The sequence below is a fragment of the Narcine bancroftii genome, chromosome 3, assembly GCF_036971445.1.
Source record: "Narcine bancroftii isolate sNarBan1 chromosome 3, sNarBan1.hap1, whole genome shotgun sequence".
Classification (NCBI taxonomy): Eukaryota; Metazoa; Chordata; class Chondrichthyes; order Torpediniformes; family Narcinidae; genus Narcine; species Narcine bancroftii.
The window spans coordinates 96,123,729-96,144,110 of record NC_091471.1 but is presented as its reverse complement, the minus strand read 5'-3'; the positions used below and the strand labels follow the sequence as shown (position 1 = coordinate 96,144,110).

At 41.5% G+C, this 20,382-nt stretch overlaps 1 protein-coding gene across 17 annotated transcripts in view; it reads left to right on the top strand.

The window, feature by feature from the left end:
- Positions 1-20,382, top strand: part of tusc3 (tumor suppressor candidate 3) — a 548,930-nt gene that overhangs the window by 349,397 nt on the left and 179,151 nt on the right. The window contains exons 9-11 of one of the 17 annotated variants that reach the window (XR_011353544.1): positions 6,456-6,508; positions 9,268-9,630; positions 10,751-11,378. The exons of 14 other annotated variants lie outside the window; for them this stretch is intronic. Coding sequence is in view for 2 of the 3 variants with exons in the window: in XM_069924581.1 (XP_069780682.1) it covers positions 6,456-6,508; positions 9,268-9,339 (125 nt within the window). In the remaining variant the exon portion in view is untranslated. Of the gene's footprint in view, positions 1-6,455; positions 6,509-9,267; positions 11,379-20,382 lie in introns of those variants that run through there. 2 more of the 17 variants (XM_069924581.1, XM_069924584.1) reach the window with 2 other exon arrangements.

The following is a 20,382-nucleotide window of genomic DNA, read 5'->3' as shown; positions in this document are numbered from 1 at the left end:
TTTTCTGTCTTTTGTAATTTTCTCCTAATGTCTGGGGCTGAGTTGGTAACAAAACCTGTTAGTACCAATTGTTCCCCTGCTGGGGATTCTATGTTGAGACCCCCATATTGTATATATATTTGGTCCCAAAAATTGGTCTAACTGTTCGGCACATCCCTGGGGATCTTCTATCAGGGAGATTAATTCTTTCTTAAAATTACGTACTTCAGTGCTGGTCAGGGGCACATTTACGAAACCGAGACCCTCTCCCATGGGAATTTCCCGCAGTGGTCTCATCCAATTGGTTTCTAGCTTATTAGGTCTGGGTTCCTGCTCCCTGGGAAATGAATCAAAGGGTTCTGCCCTTTCTTCCTGAAGAGTCTCACGCTGTTCTGAATTAAAGTTACCTCTCTCTCCTGCCAACAGAGGTGGTAATCGAGTGCTTTGTGAGCAAGTTATCATACCACTCCTGCTCTCTTCTCTCTTCTCTAGTGGTGGGGGAGGTGGGGAAGGTGCAGAAGGGTAGGTCATAGGAGGGGAAGGAAAGATAGGAGCCGGCATAAGAGGAACATAGGGTGGAGGGAGGGAATGTAACACATCCCAACCCTGTGATTCAGGGACAAAAGGTTCCTCCTCTCTCTTATCCCTGAATTCTTTCTCATTCAAAACCAGCTGTTCAATGGATCCCTTGAGCCAGCAGGCTGCATATTCCCTGCTCTCAACATTGTCTTTCTGGTTTTGATAGAGCCATAGGTTCAAAGCTTTACACATCCATTCATCCTCGGATCCGAATTTTGGCCAGTACACGGAGCTCCCTTTAACCGGGTATTTAACCCATTCAATACAACAATACCTGACCATCGTCAGTTTCTCTTTACCACGGGTCTTTCCTGTGCCCCACTCAGATAACATCAACCCAAGCGGGCTGTACGTAGCTATCTGGTGGTCACGTCCTGTGTCAGGACTCTCCTCTTTACTGCCCGTTATTCCCATGCTTAGAAACAAGTAAAATACCTGACCATCGTCAGTTTCTCTTTACCACGGGTCTTTCCTGTGCCCCACTCAGATAACATCAACCCAAGCGGGCTGTACGTAGCTATCTGGTGGTCACGTCCTGTGTCAGGACTCTCCTCTTTACTGCCCGTTATTCCCATGCTTAGAAACAAGTAAAATACTCTTACCGAGTTCTAGTAGTACTGCTCTAGCGCGCTTCCTTCCGCCGTTTGTTCTCAATGCCTCTTCTCGGATATCACTCGCTTCTTCCACTGACCAGCCACCCGTCGCCCGTGAGTCCAGCTGAATCAGCCGGGGTGCACCTACTCTCGTCGTCGGGGTACTCTGTCAGTGGAGGGAGTGTGATCCCGGACGAGCCCCCATTTGTTAGAAATTAAAGTACCTTTAAAGAAATTGCTCGAGACAAAAATTGAGAACAAAGAACATTTATTACTACAACAATGCAAAGTTGGGTGCTTCCCCTTACCCTGGGAATACACACACATACTGGGGCTCACCCAACTTTTATACAGTCAATTTCAGTATCAGAATGCCCTCCCCCTTACATTCTTCTGCCCCCTGGATGGGTTTGGCATAGGTAATCCTTCCTGCCTACGTGCAGTTTCAGTACACTTGGAGGACCAGGGGGTATCCTGTGGGTGCCCCATCATGTCATTGTCCTTATTCACACCTTCCTGATTCTCTGGGCTACAGTCTCTTGATATGCAGAGTTGACTCATTCTATCTAGGGTTGGCTAATTTCATATGTATAAATCTATGTATGGTTAGCTAATTAGAAATGTATGACTTGGTACTTCTGTCCAGGGCTAGGAGACCCTTATCTGATCCAGACTATCTCAACTTCCTACATTCTATTGTACCTTACCATTCCTTATCTTAGTCCTATGGTCTTGTCACAAAGACTAGAAGATTCTTATGTTAATCGTGCTGACTCTGCTTTCCTGCATCCTAAGCCCCAAGCTTATCCTGTTTGAACTGGTTACAGCCATTTTACTGATGAACTTTAGTTTCTTCCATGTTCATAATTTTAGATCAATTTTCCCATCTCTCACAATTCTTTTATAAATTCCTTCATATTTGTGCCTTCTTCATCTTCCTTTAGGCCCACTATTTTTATGTTGTTTCGCCTACTATAATTTTCTGAGCTAACAATTCTTGTGACTCTTTAACTTTTTTATCACTTTCTTCCAATTTTCTTCTTAAGTCATTCACTTCCATTTCTACAGCCGTTTCTCGTTCCTCCACATTTTCTAATCTTTTCCCTATTTATTTCATGACCAGCTCTAATCTATTCACTTTTTCTTCTGTACTTTTCATTTTTCTTTTAATTTCACTAAATTCTAATGTCAACCATTCTTTTAATGCTCTCATTTGTTCTTAAAAATAAACTTTATCTATATTCTGTCCATCTGTTTTACCTTCTATTTCTCTGTGCATATCTTAGTCTTCTTCTTCCTCTTCTTATGTGTCTGTACCTGTGTTTGTGTTTTCTTCTTCTCTTCCTTGAATCTGTGTCTCTTCTGACTTTCCTGATGAGTTGCTTGTCTCACTTTGCTGGGCTTCTTCTTTCTTGGCTTCTTGCTGTTGGTCCTCTTGGGCCTCCTGCAGCTCCCCTTCTTTCCTTTTACTCCCTTTCCTGTTGCTTTCCTCTTCTTCCAGATGAGAGCCCTGGTGTCGGGCATCTCTCAGCTGGTCAAGTTGTGTTTGCCCACTCATCGGCTGAGCCCCCCTCCCATTGGTGTTCTCCTTCTCCTTAGTAAGTGCACTGCGCACATTTGTTTGGTGCTGAGAGCCATTTTTGCAGTCCAGCGGTCAGGGGGTCGCGACTCTGTGGGGTCGTCATCAACCTTCTCCACAACGACTTCCTGTTTCTTTATTCAGGTAAGGCCATGTCCTTTCTTTTCCAGCATCTTTTCTTCTTTTTTTCCTGTTGTTTTTACTTTTTCCTTCTTGGGTGCCATTTTCTTTCTTTTCTCTACGACTTTATCTTTTATTTGTTGTGTTTTGTATTTCTTGAACTTTGTATTTTCTTCATTTTATTTCTTCTTTTCTGGAGAGGGCTGGTATTCCCCTACCGGCCACTAATCCATCATGTGACTCCTCCAGGTGTTGCCTCTTGAGCTAACAGAGGGCTTTGTTGGCACAGTGTAGAAAGCAGTGTAGAAATACAAGGGAGGTCAGATTTGGGGCTGCAATGGAGAATTAAAATAATACTGGAAGCTCAAGATCATCTTTATGGTTTCAACAGAGGTATTCTGCAAGAACAATGTTCAAGCTACTTTTGATTTTTTTCATAGTAGAGTAGACTGCAGTATCAGCACTGAATGCAAGAGTATATTTGAGAGGTGAAAGTGAATGGCTGCTTCATCTAGTAGCCTTCTTTAAACTTTAAAATACTCTCAACAAGATAAAAAAACAAAACTAGTGTTTTCCTTTTCATTGTGGTACTGGACAAATGTGCCTGTACTGAATTTGACAAGAACCATTCAGAACATAGTTAACTTCTCATCAAAACTTTCAAGAACTTTTTTGTTCTCTGTATAAGCCGACAATTGTTCGATGCCTGTAGTGTACCAATTTTAAATTTGTGCCACTTGGTTTTTTCCAATCAACTTTTAAAATTAATTCAGATTTTTTTGCTTTCAGTTTTTGATTGTTTTGGTAATTAATCATGGCTTTTTTTTCATCCACTCCATTTTGTTCATCTGAATCTACTCCAATGTTACATCTTTCCTTGTAAAGCCCTTGTGCATTGACTCAGCAAACCAGGGTTTTAATGGTACTATGTTTGGAAAGCATGAATGATTGCAAACATGTTTACCAAACAGGCCTTTGGATAGAAATTCTTTTAACATTCTTTGTAATGGCATTTAACAAATCACTACCTTGATTGTGATAATAAACTTGTTCCATGATTTAGCAAAGGAGTTAGTTGCTGCCCAGAAAGAGAGAGTTCTATTCTGCTGCACTTCTGGCTAAATACAATCTCAGAATTTCAGGCTTACTTTCTTACAAATGGTAAAACTACTTAAATCATTCTTTCCTGCAACTTGTTTTTGCGTTACTCTCAAAGGTACCTTCACAAAGAAAATTAATTATATTTTATGTATAATCGCCTATCAAATTCTATAAAATAATTATTGATTAACTCTCAGCTGAGATTCTCTAAATTCCCATAACCAGTTCAGTTTTCTTTGTCAAACTGAAACATATCTTCAGTGAATTATATAACGTACAACATCAACAAGGAATATTCATGCCTTGAAGATAAAAAAAAGCTAAATGACAGACGTGACTGAAAATAAAAATAAATAATACATGAAAGTATTTGCTTAAATATCATCATCATGGCTATCCCTCGTAGACGAGGATGATGGCCTTCATTCCGTTGATCCACAGAGTGAAGACGACTGCGTGTATTTGTTTAAAGTATACTAGATTTTGCACTCCAAGAAGCACATGAAACTTCACAAATCAACCAACTAATTCCAATGGCATGGAAACCATGAGCTGATGGATTTGTTGCAGCCTTTGCCCACCTTCACAGTCATTGAGTTCAGAGTAACTTCATCAACCTGTCCACTGTTGAGGACTTGGTTGGAATTTTCATTGTCATGGACCTCACTCTCGACCTTACCACCATGAGTGACCCTATCAGGAGCATAGCTCCAGGTGGAATCATTCTCGGAATTGCAGGACCACACAAGCTTCTCCACCAAGACAAGGCGACAATCCACAGAGAAGGCTTAAATATGGCCACAATTATATGCCTCAGTTCAACTGCCAAACAAAATTGTTATTGTTTCTGTCATCAATCGGAAAGTAAATTAAGTCAACCACATGGATGTTGTAATTCCTGGAATGTCAGGTGTTTAATATTTTGTGAAAGGTTCTCATCACCTACTTCCCAGAAATCTTCTACCATTTATATTATTACAAGTTATTATATTATTATATAATATAGCATTATAAAATATTTGCTGCAACTTTATGAGATCAACTTTGACGGCACTCCATGAAGCTCATCGCCACACAGGACGAATTAACCTACTTATTGACACACATCCACCACCACCCTAAACTTTTATGCATTCCATCATAAATGAGACAGCATGCTTGCTGTGTGCATGTGCATCCACAAACATAAAATGTTTTATGACTCCTTGCTGAGATTTCTCTGATAGTACATAATAAAAATGTATTCTCCATTATGTGGAAAAGGGAAAAAAAACCCAGCAAGTGCAAAGGAAAACCTGCAAGTTCTCCTCCATGTTGCAAACTATCCTGAGTTGGAAATCCATTCTTTCATAGTCAATGAAAGACTATCTGGAATTCTTCATGTGATAGAACAATGGAATCATCCACAAGACTTTATCATAATCAACTAGAATAATAACTTTTGTTAGTTAAGTCCATTATTCTAATTTAAATTTAAGGAAATACTTTTGGAGTTTGAATGCACAGGGAACTCTGAGAAGCATTTTAATTTCCCCCACACAACCATGCAAATGCAAATCTGTTCATTATTCATCACAGTGTGGCAGTTTCTCCACTTGTCCAGCCAATGGAAATGTCATGTTCTGAGCTCCGCTCCAGAAGATCTATACTAGGAATCAAAAGCAGTAATTTTCTATGTGAATTAGTCTTTTGCAGCAGCTGCTTTTGGTTACACATTTCTTCAATGCATATCTTTTATAAATATATGGAAGTTGTGACAAGCCTCTTTCTAAAAGAAAAATGCTGTGTTAATGGCATTACTTGGACTTTAATTTTGTTAATTTTAAGAGATGAAAGAATATTTTGGAAAAAAAAAGCTATTCTGTATCTTGTAAGAAATGTGCATAATTTCAGAAAGAAAGAAAGCAAAAGTTTGCTTCAAGCTTCAGGATTGAGGATTTGTAATAGTAAATTGAGCAAGGTGTTGAAATGAGGCATTGGAGACTAGAATCTGTTGTGCAACTAATTACTTTTAAACCAGAATTTATAGCTTCAAGTTCTTCAATTATTGTACTGATATCACTTAGTGTGCTTTGACAAAAGGAAATGAAGTTTAGTTTTCTGGGAATGGCTATAGAGATGTTGCACAGTTCACTTCCAAGAATCCCATCAAAGAGTGGGTTGTGTTAGGTACAATTCAAAGTAAGTTAATGAACTTGATGAATGTGTGCACTCGATTTGTAACATTTAAATGACCTCGTAGTTGAAGGCTTTTTTTTTGAAACAGCACTTTGTAAAGTAAAAGCACTTTTATTCGGTGTGATATAAAAAAAAGAATTAGGCTTTAATAATGGTGTCATTTTTGCTCAAGGTAGAGGATTGCATGATAAATCATATTTCAAAGAGTATTCAAAGAGAATTGGAACAAACAAAATTACGTACATCATCTGGCATGGTTCACCTAATCACCTCAAAAAGTGCTGAATTTAGTTATAAATCATTAAAAACTGTCCATTTATTTTCAGTTATCTGGCTGCATTCGTACATTGATGTGACACTGCTTCAGGCTAATTCCCAGGTGAAATCTCAGACCTGTCATATTGAACAATACAAAAAGGACCCACTCTGTTTTGATTAAATAACTTCTGATATACCAAAATAGGAAAAATATTCAAAAATAACATTTAAAATTATATTAATATTAGTTTTACACACTAAAAGTAAAAATGTTATAAATCGTACTTGTCAATATACTAAATGTGAAGATTCCTCCATGTATTTCTCACAATGTATATCTTTTGATTGTTAGTGAAATAACAGTGTAGCCAACATGTGTCTATACATGATGATGCAACATAACAGTACCTTCTCTGTAATAATGGGGATTTCCCAATGTCAACCCATTTCAATTCATTGCCCTATTCCCATGCTGACATGTCTGTCCATGGTCTTATGCATGACCAGAAACCACCCACAAATAGGAGGAACAACACCTCATATTCCATCTGCGCACCTTCCCACCAGATGGCATTAACATTGACTTCTCAGATTTCCGTTAGCCTCTCTCTCCCATCACTCCCCTTTCCCTATCCTATTGTCTCCTTTCATCCATTTGTGTATTCACAGAACCATCCTACCCTTCTCCTCCAATCAGCTCTCACCTTTCCTTTCCTGTCCTCCTATCCATGTCCAACTACTTCCTTTTGCGTGTTGGCCTGTGCTTCCCTCCCCCACCCCCCCAACCCCAGCCCTTTCTTCCCTTCTCCCCTAGCCTTTTTATTTTGGTGCCATCCTTCATTTTGCTCATACCTTGAAGAAGAGCTTAGGCCTGAGACATTAGTTATAAATATTCACCTCCGATGGACACTGCGTAACCTGCTGAGTTCCTCAAGAAGCTTTTTTTTACTACAATCACAGCATCTGCAGACTTTTGTGTCTCACTTCACTTGGTTGAATGTGTCTTTGCAGGTGCTAAGAGTTGGAAAGGGAGACTTAATGACAAAGTCTGTCAAAATCCATCCTATTAGTTCCACATTCCATTTTTCCCCCCATTGCCAGCCCCTTTTTTTTCATTTTCAAGTACTGATCAAATTACCTTTTGAAAACAATTGTGGATTCCTACCTTTTCAGACTCACCTTTTCAGTTTATAAAACTTGCTCTATCAATTTTTCCATTCTTAATTTACATTCTGGCTGAGGTGAACTGGCGTATTCCTGATTATCTAGTTCTGCCCCATTCAATGACTGTCCCTCTTTTGACCTTGTATAAAGCTTCTAACACCGATCCTTCCCGATCAGTCTCAGCCTCTCGAGTTATTTACTGCACGTCAATTTTATTCACAATATTTAGGTCTTTCTACAAAACTCATGGCCATTGATCCAAGCAGTCTGCATCTTCTCTTCTCCCAGGTCAGACCTCAAGTGATCCCAGTGATCATGGGCACCACCAATTATGTGGAAGCAATAGATATACTCAAGGGACAGTACAGGGAGAAAGTTAATGAAGTATAGATCAGGCACATACTGGACACCTGCAGACCGTGACTGGGGGTATCGGGCGATGAGTTCCTCCAAACCCTGTGGAAACTCGCGTGGATGTGCAACTTCCAGGCGTATCGGCTGCCCAAAATACGGAGGACATGATCGGAGATGCATCAGGTCTGACTATGTGCACCAGAGATTACTCGAGCAGAGTACGTTAGACTTAAAAGGGCCGATCAATCTTGAAAAATCGCTGGAGATCGCCTTCTGCAATGCAGAAGCGTACTTTGCGAATTGGCCCACATGAAGGTAGCCATCCTAATATGCAGATCTACAGGCCACCAGTCCTCTACTGCACCCGATTAATGAGCCCACCATACCCACCATCTCCCAGGTGCATCTGAAGTGCTACTTCTGCAGCCCAGCAAGAGATACAATGTGCTCCAAATGCAGGAAGAAGGGCCACTATGCAAGAGTATGCCGATTACAGTCCTCCAGTCCCAGTGCTGCAGCGTGCACAGCATGGCAGCTGCCATCTTGGACGCCGGCATCTTCTAGGGATGACCATGCCATGACATGGGGCCGCCATCTTGGATGTCACCGACTTCTGAGGAGATCCACGCTGCCACATGGGCACCACCATCATGCCCCCAGATGGAGTCTCTGTGCGGGTCAGACCGATCTTAGCCTCATTGGTGCTGAACCATAATAGCCCTCACCAACTCGCATGCTCCATGATGGACCATCTCCATTAACAACTAGGTAATTAAATGCCTTTTCAATCACAGGAGCACCGAGAGCATTATTCATCCTGACACTGTCCAATGTTACTCCCTTGAGGCAAAACCAGTTGCCTACAAAGTTGCCCTAACCTCAAAGTCTCACTTCACAGAAATCCACAGCTACTCTACCGTCAGAGACTTTAAGTGCCTCATCATGCCGCAGTTCTGTGCACTGGTACTGTTGGGGCTAGACTTAAATTGTGTCACTATGCAATATGACAGCCTTCTCCCACCCCTCAAGGTCAGCAACCCGCAGTTCCTTAACCAGCCACTCTGCCCCCTCCCTCCCCTGCTGGCCCAATTGACGTGTGATTTTACCTCTGCATCAATCCCTGCTACTGTTCACCAACCATAGGCCTAACTGTAAACCAATCGACACAAAAAGCAGGTGATACAGTGAGGAGGACAGGATGTTTATAAAGGCAGAGGTACGATGACTCCTGGATGAGGGGATCATTAAGGCCAGAACCAGCCCCTGGAAAGCTCAGGTAGTGGTGGTCAAGGATGGGGGTCAATGCAGAATGCTGATTAACTATAGTCAAACCATTAATCGCTACACTCTACACTTCCTCAGGGTTCCCTTCGGTGTCACCAGTGGCTTCTCCATCTTACAACAGGAGATGGACCGGATGGTAGACCAAAATGACTTGAACACCACTTTTCCATACCTGAATAATATCACAATCTGCGGTCAAGACCTGCAAGACCGTGTCGTGAACCTCCAGAAATTTTGTACCACCACCAAATGCCTGAACCTGACCTACAATAAGGATAAGTGTGTTTTCCACATTAACCGACTGGCGATTTTTGGCTGTGTCATGAAGAATGGGGTAATTGACCTTGACCCCGAATGCATGCGGCTTCTGCTAGACTTCCGCCTCACCCACAGCCTCAAGGCCCGGAAAAAGTGTCTGGGGTTCTTTTCTTATTACGCCCGGTAGGTTCCTAATTATGCAGATAAAGCCCACTCCCTTATCAGGTCCACTTCATTCCACCTTAAAATTGAAGCATGGGCAGCCTTCTGCTGCATAAAGGAGGACATCACGAAAGCCGTAATGTATACGGTGGATGAATCTGCCTCCTTCCAGGTGGAGAGTGATGCATCCAATTTCACCTTGGCTGCCACCCTTAATCAGGCAGGCCAACCTGTTGCCTTTATCACCCACACCCTCCAGGGCCCTGAAGTCCGACACTCCTCTATAGAGAAGGCAACTCAGGCAATAGTTGAGGGAGTACGGCACTGGAGGCACTCCCTGGCCAGCAGACGTTTTACCCTGCTCACAGTGGTGGCCGTGGCATTCATGTTCAACAATAAAATTTTGAGGTGTAGGATCGATGTCGCCACCTACAATTACAACAGGGGTAGCTCAACAAGCCCTCAGGTCCCTTGTCATGACGGACATGTGCTGATGCACAGGTGGATCGCCTCAAAGCCCTCCACGACGACCTCTGCCATCCCAGGGTCACAAGATTTTTTTTCACAATATCAAATCTCGGAATCTGCCATATTCCATTGGGGATATCAGAGACATGACCAGAGACTGCAGGGACTGTGCAGAGTGCAATCTGTGCTTCTACCAACTGGAGACGGCACACCTGATAAAAGCCAAGCGCCTGAGCATGGACCTCAAAGGCCCCCTTCCCTCCACCAACTGCAATATATACTTCCTCATGGTTATTGACGAATATTTGTGGTTCCCTTTTGCCATCCCCTGCCTTGACACGACCACCATCACACTCATTGGGGCCCTGCGCAACCTGTTCACTCTGTTTGGGTACCCGTCGAACATCCACTGTGACTGGAGGTCCTCGTTTATGAGTGATGAGCTGTGCCAATTTCTGCTGGTCAGGGGTATCGCCACCAGCAGGACCACGAGTTATAATCCCCGGGGGAATGGTCAGGTAGAGAGAGAGAATGACACTGTGTGAAAGGCCAACCTTCTTACCCTAACGTCCAGGGGACAGGAGGTCCTTCCAGAGAAACTCCACACCACTTGATCTCTGCTATGTACTGCCACTAATGCTACCTCTCACAAAAGAATTTCCTCCTTCCCCAGGAAGTCCATGTTGGGGACCACACTACCTTTCTGGCTGATATCACCAGGACTAGTCCTGCTACGAAAACACATGAGGGGCCATAAAACTGACCCTCTGGTCGAAAGGGTTCAGCTCCTCCACGCGAAACCCCAATATACATTCGTGGTCTACCTGGATGGGCGTGAGGAAACAGTCTCCATCTGGGACCTCACACACGTGGAGACCCCGAAGAGTACACCCACCAGGCAGCACCTCCCCCTTCTGCAATCACGCATGACATTCTGCTGCACCCTCCCCTCACCCCAGACACTCAGGTCAAGCCATCGTGCCCTCTGCTCATCGACACAGCACTGGAGGTCTGGGATGAGACAGCAGCCCTGGCCGCAACAATTGGTGCTCTGCCAGTCAGTTCAGAAGATCAAGCCACCAGACCAGCTTTAACCTGTAAGACTGTGCCCCAAGTCACTCCGCCGAACAATAAAAATAATCAAGGGGTGAATGTGATGAACTGCTTTATTCTTGATTACCTGGTTCTGCCCCATCCTGTGAGTGCACCTGTGGCCCACTCTCTCTTTTGGCTGTATAAAGCCACTAACACCTTGGCCCTTCCCCAGAAAGCTTAGGTCATGGCACAGGATGAGGTCCCTGTCCATTGTGAATAAAAAGCTTTAAATCAATGACTCAATCTCAGCCTCTCAAGTTATTTACTTCATGTCACTGGCTCCGTTGAATTAAAAAAAAGGTAATTTCTGCAAACAAAGTTTAACTAAGTATACAATCGTAATAGATCTTATACATGTATCCAGGCACTTGAACAATTTCAGTGGTTATTTGTCAGTGATAATTCAGTCTGTCTACTTCTTCTCTCCCTTTGTGTAAAAGGTTTCCTTTTTTTCACTTCTCAGGTCAGTTAATTAAATCCATTTTGACCAGTTGATCCCTTTCTATAGATGCCAAAACAAGCAAGTTCGTTTATTGATCATCCGATTGTTCAAGTACAACCCAATGAAACTGCATTCTTTGGTCCACAGCACAAAACAGTACAAACATACCCATAGATACAGCATGTATCCAGACCAAAACAGAACATGCATACATATATTTAAAATAAATATTGTTGATAAATAGTGAAGTCTTGGAGAGTTGTTTTAGAAGTTCATCAGTCATTTACCATGGGAAGAAGCTATATTTCGGCCTCGTATTTCTGGCACTAATACTTCTGTATCTCTTTCCCAATGGGAGGAGCTAGAAGATGCTGCATGCAAAGTGGTAGGAACCTCACAGATTTTACAAGCCCTCTTTAAACAACGATCATGGTAAATCTCATCAGTGGGGGAAGGGAGACCCCAGTGATCCTCTTTGCTTTATTTATGATTCTGTGGCAGCAACTGTATCTCACTGTGATGCAGCCAGCCAGGATGCTCTTGATAGTGCTCCTGTAGAAAGTTGAAAGAATAGTGGCCTTGCCCATCTTGGTCTTCCAAGGAAGTTCAGCTGCTGTTGTGCCTTCCTGATAAGTAAGGAAATATTGTATGTCTAGGGTAGGTCACTTCTTAAGTGGATTCCAAGGAACCTAGTGGTCTCTACCCTCTCCAGTTCAGAGCTAGTAATGTATAGTAAGGTGTGATCTTGCCTCGTCTTCCTGAAGTCCATAATCACTTCCTTTGTCATATCCATGTTGAGACACAGCTTGCTATTCTCACACCATTTCTCGAGATTTTCCACCTCTTTTTCATAGTCTGACACATAGTTATTGCTGATCAGGTGAACTACTACTGTGTCTTCTGAAAATTTGATGGCCCTGTTGGAGCTGGATCTGGCGTTGCAGCTGTGGGTCAGTCATGTGATCAGGAATGGTCTAAGCACACAGCCCTGAGGTGTGCCGTTGCTCAGTATGATGGTGCTCAACGTTTTGCTGCCAAGCTAGACCGGCTATGGTCTTCAGAACCATAGAATACTACAGCACAAAAACAGGCCCTTTTGCCACTTCTAGTCTGTGCCAAACCATTTTTTTTTCCAAGTCACATTGATCTGCACCCAGTCCATAGACCTCCATCCTCTCCCAAATACCTGTCCAAATTCTTAAATGTTAAAATTGAGCCCACATTCACCACCTCAGCTGGCAGCTGCATCCACTCTCTATGTGAAGAAGTTCCCCCTCATGTGCCCCCTAAATGTTTCCCCTTTCACTCTTAACCTATGTCCTCTAGTTTGTATCTCACCTACCCTCCATAGAAAAATCCTATCAACATTATTCTGTCTACTCCCTCATAATTTTAAATTCCTCTATCAAATCTTCCCTTATTCATTCTACATTCCTAACCTGTTTAACCTTTCCTTGTAACTTAGTTCCTGAGTCCAGGCAACATCCAAGTAAATCTTCTCTGGCTCTTTCTATGTTATTGATCACTTTCCTGTAGTTAGGTGACCAAAACTGCACACAATACTCCAAATTTGGCCTCACCAACATTTTATATAACTTTACCAAAACATTCCAGCTCCGATACTCAATCATGAAGGCCAATATGCCAAAAGCTCTCTTTACAGCCCAATCCACCTTTGACACCACTCAGGGAATTATGTGTCTGTATTCCTAGGTCCCTCTATCCTACTGCACACCTTAGAGCCATTCAGCCTGCACATCTTTTCTTGGTTTGTTCTTCCAAAATGCAAAACTTCTCAATTGTCTTCATGAAATTCCATCTGCTGAAGAGCCATCTTATTCAAATGGAAAGACTCTACCATGTTTCATTGGTTCTCTCATATTATGCCCTGTTTAAATTTAGAAAAAAATTAGATATCATGTATTTGATTAATCGGTGAAATTTGAAGATAGATGGCAACCTTTTATGTCTTATTTTCATTTGATGTTAATCTTTTAAATTTGATTAGATACCATAGGATGAGGGAGGAATTGGGCAGAGTGGACTGGGAGCACAGGCTAATTGATGAAACAGTTGAGGGACAGTGGAAGATTTTCAAATAAATATTTTGTAATGGTCAACAAAAATATATTCCGGTCAGGAAAAAGGGCAGCAAGGGAGGGAAAAATCAACTGTGGTTAACAAAGGAAATAAAGGAGAGTATAAAATTGAAAGCACAGGTGTACAAAACTGCAAAGAGCAGTGGGAAACTTGAAGATTGGGATAACTTTAAGAGACAACAAGGGGTTACAAAGCAGGTAATAAGAAATGGGAAAAAGGATTATGAAAGTAAATTGGCAAAAAATATAAAAACAGAAAGCAAAACATTTTATAAATATATAAAACGGAAGAGGGTGGCCAGAGTTAACATAGGACCCTTGGAAGATGAGAAAGGAAAACTGGTAGCAAAAAAAATGAGGAAATGGCCGAGGCATTGACCAAATATTTTGTGTCAGTCTTCACGGTGGAAGACACGTCCAGCATGCCCAAGTGCGGAGTTAAGGATGCGAATGTTGGGGAGGGCCTTGATAAAATAGTTGTTACAAAGGAAGTAGTGATGGAGAAACTAATGGGATTAAAGCCAGACAAATCACCTGGTCCTGATGATATGCATCCAAGGGTTCTGAAGGAAATGGCAAAAGTTATAGTTGATGCATTGAAGGTCATATACCAAAATTCCTTGGATTCTGGGCAGGTCCCGGCAGACTGGAAGACAGCAAATGTCATGCCACTTTTTCAGAAGGGATGTAGGCAGAAGACTGGAAATTATTGGCCAATTAGCTTGACGTCTGTAGTTGGAAAAATGCTTGAAGCCATCATTAAAGATGAAATAGTGAAACTTTTGGAATGTAAGGGTTCAATCAGGCAGACGCAGCATGGTTTTAGAAAGGGAAGATCTTGTTTGACAAACTTGTTAGGATTCTTTGAGGATATAATGGGTGCAGTGGATAGAGGGGAACAGATTGATGTATATTTGGATTTCCAGAAAGCGTTTGATAAGGTGCCGCCCAAGAGACTTATCAGTAAGTTACTGGAAAGTGGAGTCGGCGGAAGTATATTGGCCTGGATTGAAAATTGGTTTTCTGACAGGAGGCACAGAGTCGGGATAAGTGGGAGTTTTTCAGGTTGGCAGAGTGGTAAGAGGGGTGCCGCAGGGGTCGGTGTTAGGTCCACAACTGTTCATCATTTACATTGATGACTTGGAGGAGGGGACAAAATGTGGTGTAGCCAAGTTTGCAGATGACACCAAATTGAGTGGAAGAGCAAATTGTAATGAGGATGTGGAGAGGCTGCAGAGGGATATAGTTAAGCTGGATGAGTGGACAAAGGTCTGGCAGATGGAGTACAATGTTAGTAAGTGTGAGGTTATCCACTTTGGCAAAAAAAATAAAAGAGATGAATATTGTTTAAAGGGTGAAAAACTACAGCATGCTGTTATGCAGAGGGACTTGGGAGTGCTTGTGCATGAATCGCAAAAAGTTAGATTGCAGGTGCAGCAGGTTATTAAGAAGGCAAATGGAATTTTGGGCTTCATCGCTAGAGGAATTGAATTCAGGAGTAGGGAGGTAATGTTGCAACTGTATAAGGTACTGGTGAGACCGCACCTGGAGTACTGTGACCAGTTCTGGTCTCCATATTTGAGGAAGGATATACTGGCTTTGGAGACGGTCCAGAGGAGGTTTACTAGGTTGATCCTTGGGATGAAGGGGTTGACTTATGATGAAAGATTAAATCGTCTAGGATTATATTCGCTCGAGTTCAGAAGAATGAGAGGAGATCTTATAGAAACATATAGGATTATGAAGGGTATGGATAGGATAGATGTAGGAAGGTTTTTTGAGCTGGTCGGGGAAACTAAAATGAGAGGACACAGTCTCAACATTCGGGGGAGTAGATTTAGGACAGAGATGAGGAAAAATAGTTTTTCCCAGAGAGTGGTGAATGTTTGGAATTCTCTAACCAGGGAAGTGGTTGAGGCTGCCTCATTAAACATATTTAAAATTCGGTAAGATAAATTTTTTACATGATAGAGGAATTAGGGGATATGGGGAGAAGGCAGGTAGGTGGAGTTAGGTCATAAATTAGATCAGCCATGTTCTTATTGAATAGCGGAGCAGGCTTGATGGGCCATATTTGGACTACCCCTGTTCCTACTTCCTATGTTCCTATGTAGATGTACTCACTCTTCCAGATGAGGTATAGTTTTATCTTTGTTTTTTGGATCACGGTATTAATCAACCCTTAGGATAAACTGCTAAGATTTTTTTTTTGGTTAGTTTTCTTTTTTTTAATAGAGTAGGTAAGGTGGGGAAAAATATGTGTGTGTGTGTGTGTGTGTGTGTGTGTATTTTTGATGTCTTTTCTGTATTTGTCCAGTGTAATAGAGGGGGACCGAGTTTATACTGTTTGAAATTTTATCATACACACACACACAATATTATATTTTCAGTTTTGTTCCCTTTTCTTCATCGTCTTTATTATAAAAGCCATTGAAAAAGATTGAAAAAAAATTCCATCTGCTATTTTTCAACCCATTTTTCCATTTGGTCCAGATTCCTTTGCAAGCCTTGAAAACATTCTTTGCTGTCCACAATTCCTCCAATCATAGTGTCATCTACAAACTTGCTGATCCAATTTACCACATTATTGTCCAGATTTTTGATATAGATAACAAACCACAATAGTCCCAGCACAGATCCCTGAGGACCACCACTAGTCACTACTAGTCACAGGCCTCCAGTCTGAGTAAATGGGTCTTTTTCAGAATGGCAGGATGTGACGAGTGGAGTGTCTCAGGGATCGGTGTTGGGTCCTCAGTTGTTTGTAATTTATGTTAATGATTTGGATGAGGGGATTATAAATAACATGAGCAAATTTGCAGATGACACTAAACTGGGTGGCGGTGTGGGGTGTGAGGAGGATGTAAGGAAAATGCAGAGGGACTTGGACAGGCTGGAGGAGTGGGCGGCTAAATGGAAGATGAATTTCAATGTGAACAAATGTGAGGTTATTCATTTTGGGGGAAGTAATAGGAAAGCTGAGTATTATTTAAATGGAGACAAGCTAGGGAGTGGGGAAGTGCAAATGGATCTGGGTGTACTTGTTCACCGGTCACTGAAGGCTAGCATGCAGGTTCAGAAAGCTGTGAAGAAGGCAAATGGAATGTTGGCTTTCATAAAGAGGGGATTGGAGTATAGGAACAGAGACGCCCTTCTGCATTTATACAAGGCCCTGGTGAGACCCCACCTGGAGTATTGCGTCCAGTTCTGGTCTCCAAACTTGAGGAAGGACATACTAGCTATAGAGGGTGTGCAGCGCAGATTTACAAGGTTAGTTCCAGGTTTGGCAGGGTTGTCATATGCAGCAAGGCTAGAAAAACTGGACTTGTATCCATTGGAGTTTAGAAGGATGAGGGGGGACATGATTGAGGTATACAAAATCATCAGGGGGATAGACAAGGTGAAGTCTGATTACTTGTTCCCAATGATGGGGGAGACGAGGACTAGAGGGCATAGTTTAAGAATACAGGGTAGGCCCTTTAGGACGGAGATGAGAAAGCATTTTTTTACCCAGAGAAGTGTGAATCTGTGGAATGCTCTGCCACAGAGGGTGGTAGAGGTGGATTCGCTGACTATGTCCAAAAGAGAGTTAGATAAGACTCTTGTGGGTAACGGAGTTAAGGGTTATGGGGATAAGGCTGGAAAGGGGTACTGATGGTAATGATCAGCCATGATTTAAAATGGCGGTGCTGGCCCGACGGGCCAAATGGCCTACTCCAGCTCCTATTGTCTATTGTCTACCACTACTCTCTGGCTTCTCCCATCCAGCCATTGTCGAATCCAATTCACTACTTCACCATGAATACCTTGCTTATGAACCTTCTCGACTAACTTCCCACATGGGACCTTGTCAAATGCCTTACTAAAGTCCATTCACAGTCTTTGATTCTTCAACTTTCCTGGTAACCTCCTCAAAAAACTCTGTAAGATTGGTTAAACAAGACTTACCATGCACAAATCTATGTTGAGTATCCCTAATCAGTTTCTGGCTATCCAAATAATTGTATATCTGAACTCTTAGAACACCTTCCATAATTTACCTACTATTGACGTCAGGCTCACCGACTTATAATTTACAGGGTTTCTTGTGGAGCGTTTTTCAAAAAACGGTACACTGTGAGCTACCCTCCAATGCTCTGGCAACACACCCATGGCTCAGAACATTTTAAATATTTCTGTCAGAGCCCTTGCAATTGTTACATTAGCCTCTGTCAAATTCCAAGGGAATATCTTGTCAGGTCCTGGGGATTTATCCATCCTTATTTGCTTTAAGTTAGCAAGCACTTCCTCTTTAATCTATATAGGTTCCATGACCTCACTGCTTGTTTCCCTTATTTTCCATGACTCTGTGTCTGTTTCCTGAGTGAATACTAATGAAAAAAAAACATTTAAGATCTCTCCCATCTCTTCTGGCTACATACAAACCCAACCACTCTGATCTTTCCTTACTATCCTTTTGCTCTTAATATACCTGTACAAACCGTTAGGATTTTTCTTCACGTTGGTAAAGCAACCTTGTGTTTTTTTTTGCCTTCCTAATTTCTTTATTGAAGTTTTTCTTGCATTTTTTATACTCCTCAAGTGCTTCATTTGCTCCATGTTGCCTATTCTTGATATAAACCTCTCTCTTTTCCAAACTAGATCCCCAGTATCCCTCGAAAATGAAGGATCCTATGCCTGTTAAACTTAACTTTAATCCTGACAGGAACATACCAAATCTGTATTCTCAAAATTTCTTTTGATTGTCCTCCACTTACCTCTCACAATCCTGCCTGAAAATAACTTATTCCAATCCACGCATTCTAGATCCTTCTCATTTCCTCAAAATTAGTCTTTAACCAATTTAGGATCTCAACCCAAGGCCCAGACGTATCCTTCTCCATAATTAACTTGAAACAAAGGCATTATGATCAGTCAACCCAAAATATTTCCCTACACATACTTCAGTCACCTGTTCTGTCTCATTCCCTGAAAGGAGATCCTGTATTGCATTCTCACTAGTTTGTACCTCTGTATCGGTGGTTTTCAAACTGCGACTATATCGGTTGTGGATTGGGACACAATTCTTAAGTTGGTTAATAGCTGTTTATTATGTGCTCAACATTGTCTATTACAATTCAAAGTGGTAAACAGTTCATTATTTAAGGCTTAGGCTAAATTGTCCTGCTTTTATTCTGATATGACTCCCGGTGTGACAAGTGTAAGAACAGAGAAGCGTCATTAATTTATATGTTCTGCACTTGTCCTAGACTATAAAAATATTGGAGATAGCTTTTCCATACTTTATCAAAAATTTTCAGTATAGATTTAACACCGAATCCATTGATGGCCCTCTTCAGTACAACAGGAAGTAATGATTCTTCTTTATCTTTGGTTCAAAGTCACGCCATTTATTTTGCCTCTCTTTTGGTGAGGTATGCGATTTTACTTAAATGGAAGGATGTTTCCTCGCCTACTCATGCTCAGTGGTTGCGTGACATCATGCCCATTTGAACAAGGAAACGATTTTATTTCTGATAATAAATAATGATCTTACTTTATAATTCTACTCCAATCTAATTAAATTGTCTGATTTGTATCTTTTCCACGTTCCTTATATTATTTTTTTTTACCTTTGTGTTTCTTTTAATACTGGTCATATATAGCCTCTGGCAACATGTTTGAGTTTTTTTTTCCTCTACTATTCTTACCTTTATTTTATATTTTGAGAGGTTTTTCTTCCAAAAAAAAAGGTATATACTATTTCAAATATGAATTATGGATATGATTTACAATTTATGTATGTTAGTGATAAACAGAATATCTTATTTGGTTTATGTAGCTCCCCATACTATCTTATTGAATTGTACCTTTTTTTGTTTGTATAAGTTCTTTATTAAAATCAATAAAAAATATTTTAAAAAGAAAAAGGGCAGTGGTTCTCAACCTTCCCTTCCCACTCACATGCCACTCTAATCCCTTACTAATTGCAGAGCACTTATGATACAGGGATTACTTAAAGTGGAATGTGAGTTTGAAAAACCACTGCTCCATATATTCATTTGGAAAACTTTCCTGATCACATTTGACAAACTCCAAGTCACCAAGCCCTTTTACAGTCTGGGGGTCCCAGTCAATATGTGGAAAGTTAAAATATCCCACTATCACAACCTTATGTTTCCTGCATTTGCTCCATCAATTCTTGTTGAGTATGGGCAGTCTATAATACAACCCCATGAGTGTGGTCATACCTCTCCCATTCCTCAGCTCCACCCATTTAGCCTCAGTAGATGAGCCCTCTGGTCTGTCCTGATATTTTCCCTGACCAACAATGCCACGCCTCCCCGTTTCATCCCCCCCCCCTCCCCATTCTATCCCATCCAAAACAATGAAAACCTGGAACATTGAGCTGCCAGTCATGCCCCTCCTGCAATCAAGTTTCTTTTCTTTTTCTTTTTTTCTGATAAAAAGAGTACAATGAAGAAAAGAGTACAAAACTGAAAATACAATATCACATATGTATCTCAAGATAAAACTTTAAACAGTATAAACTCGGTTCCCCCACCACTGCTCTTGGACACTGTGATAATTCTATGTGGCAATCCACACTCTAAACTTGTCTACCTTTTGTACAATACTTGCATTGAAATAGATGCTCCTGAGAACATTTCCACCATTGACTTCTAATGG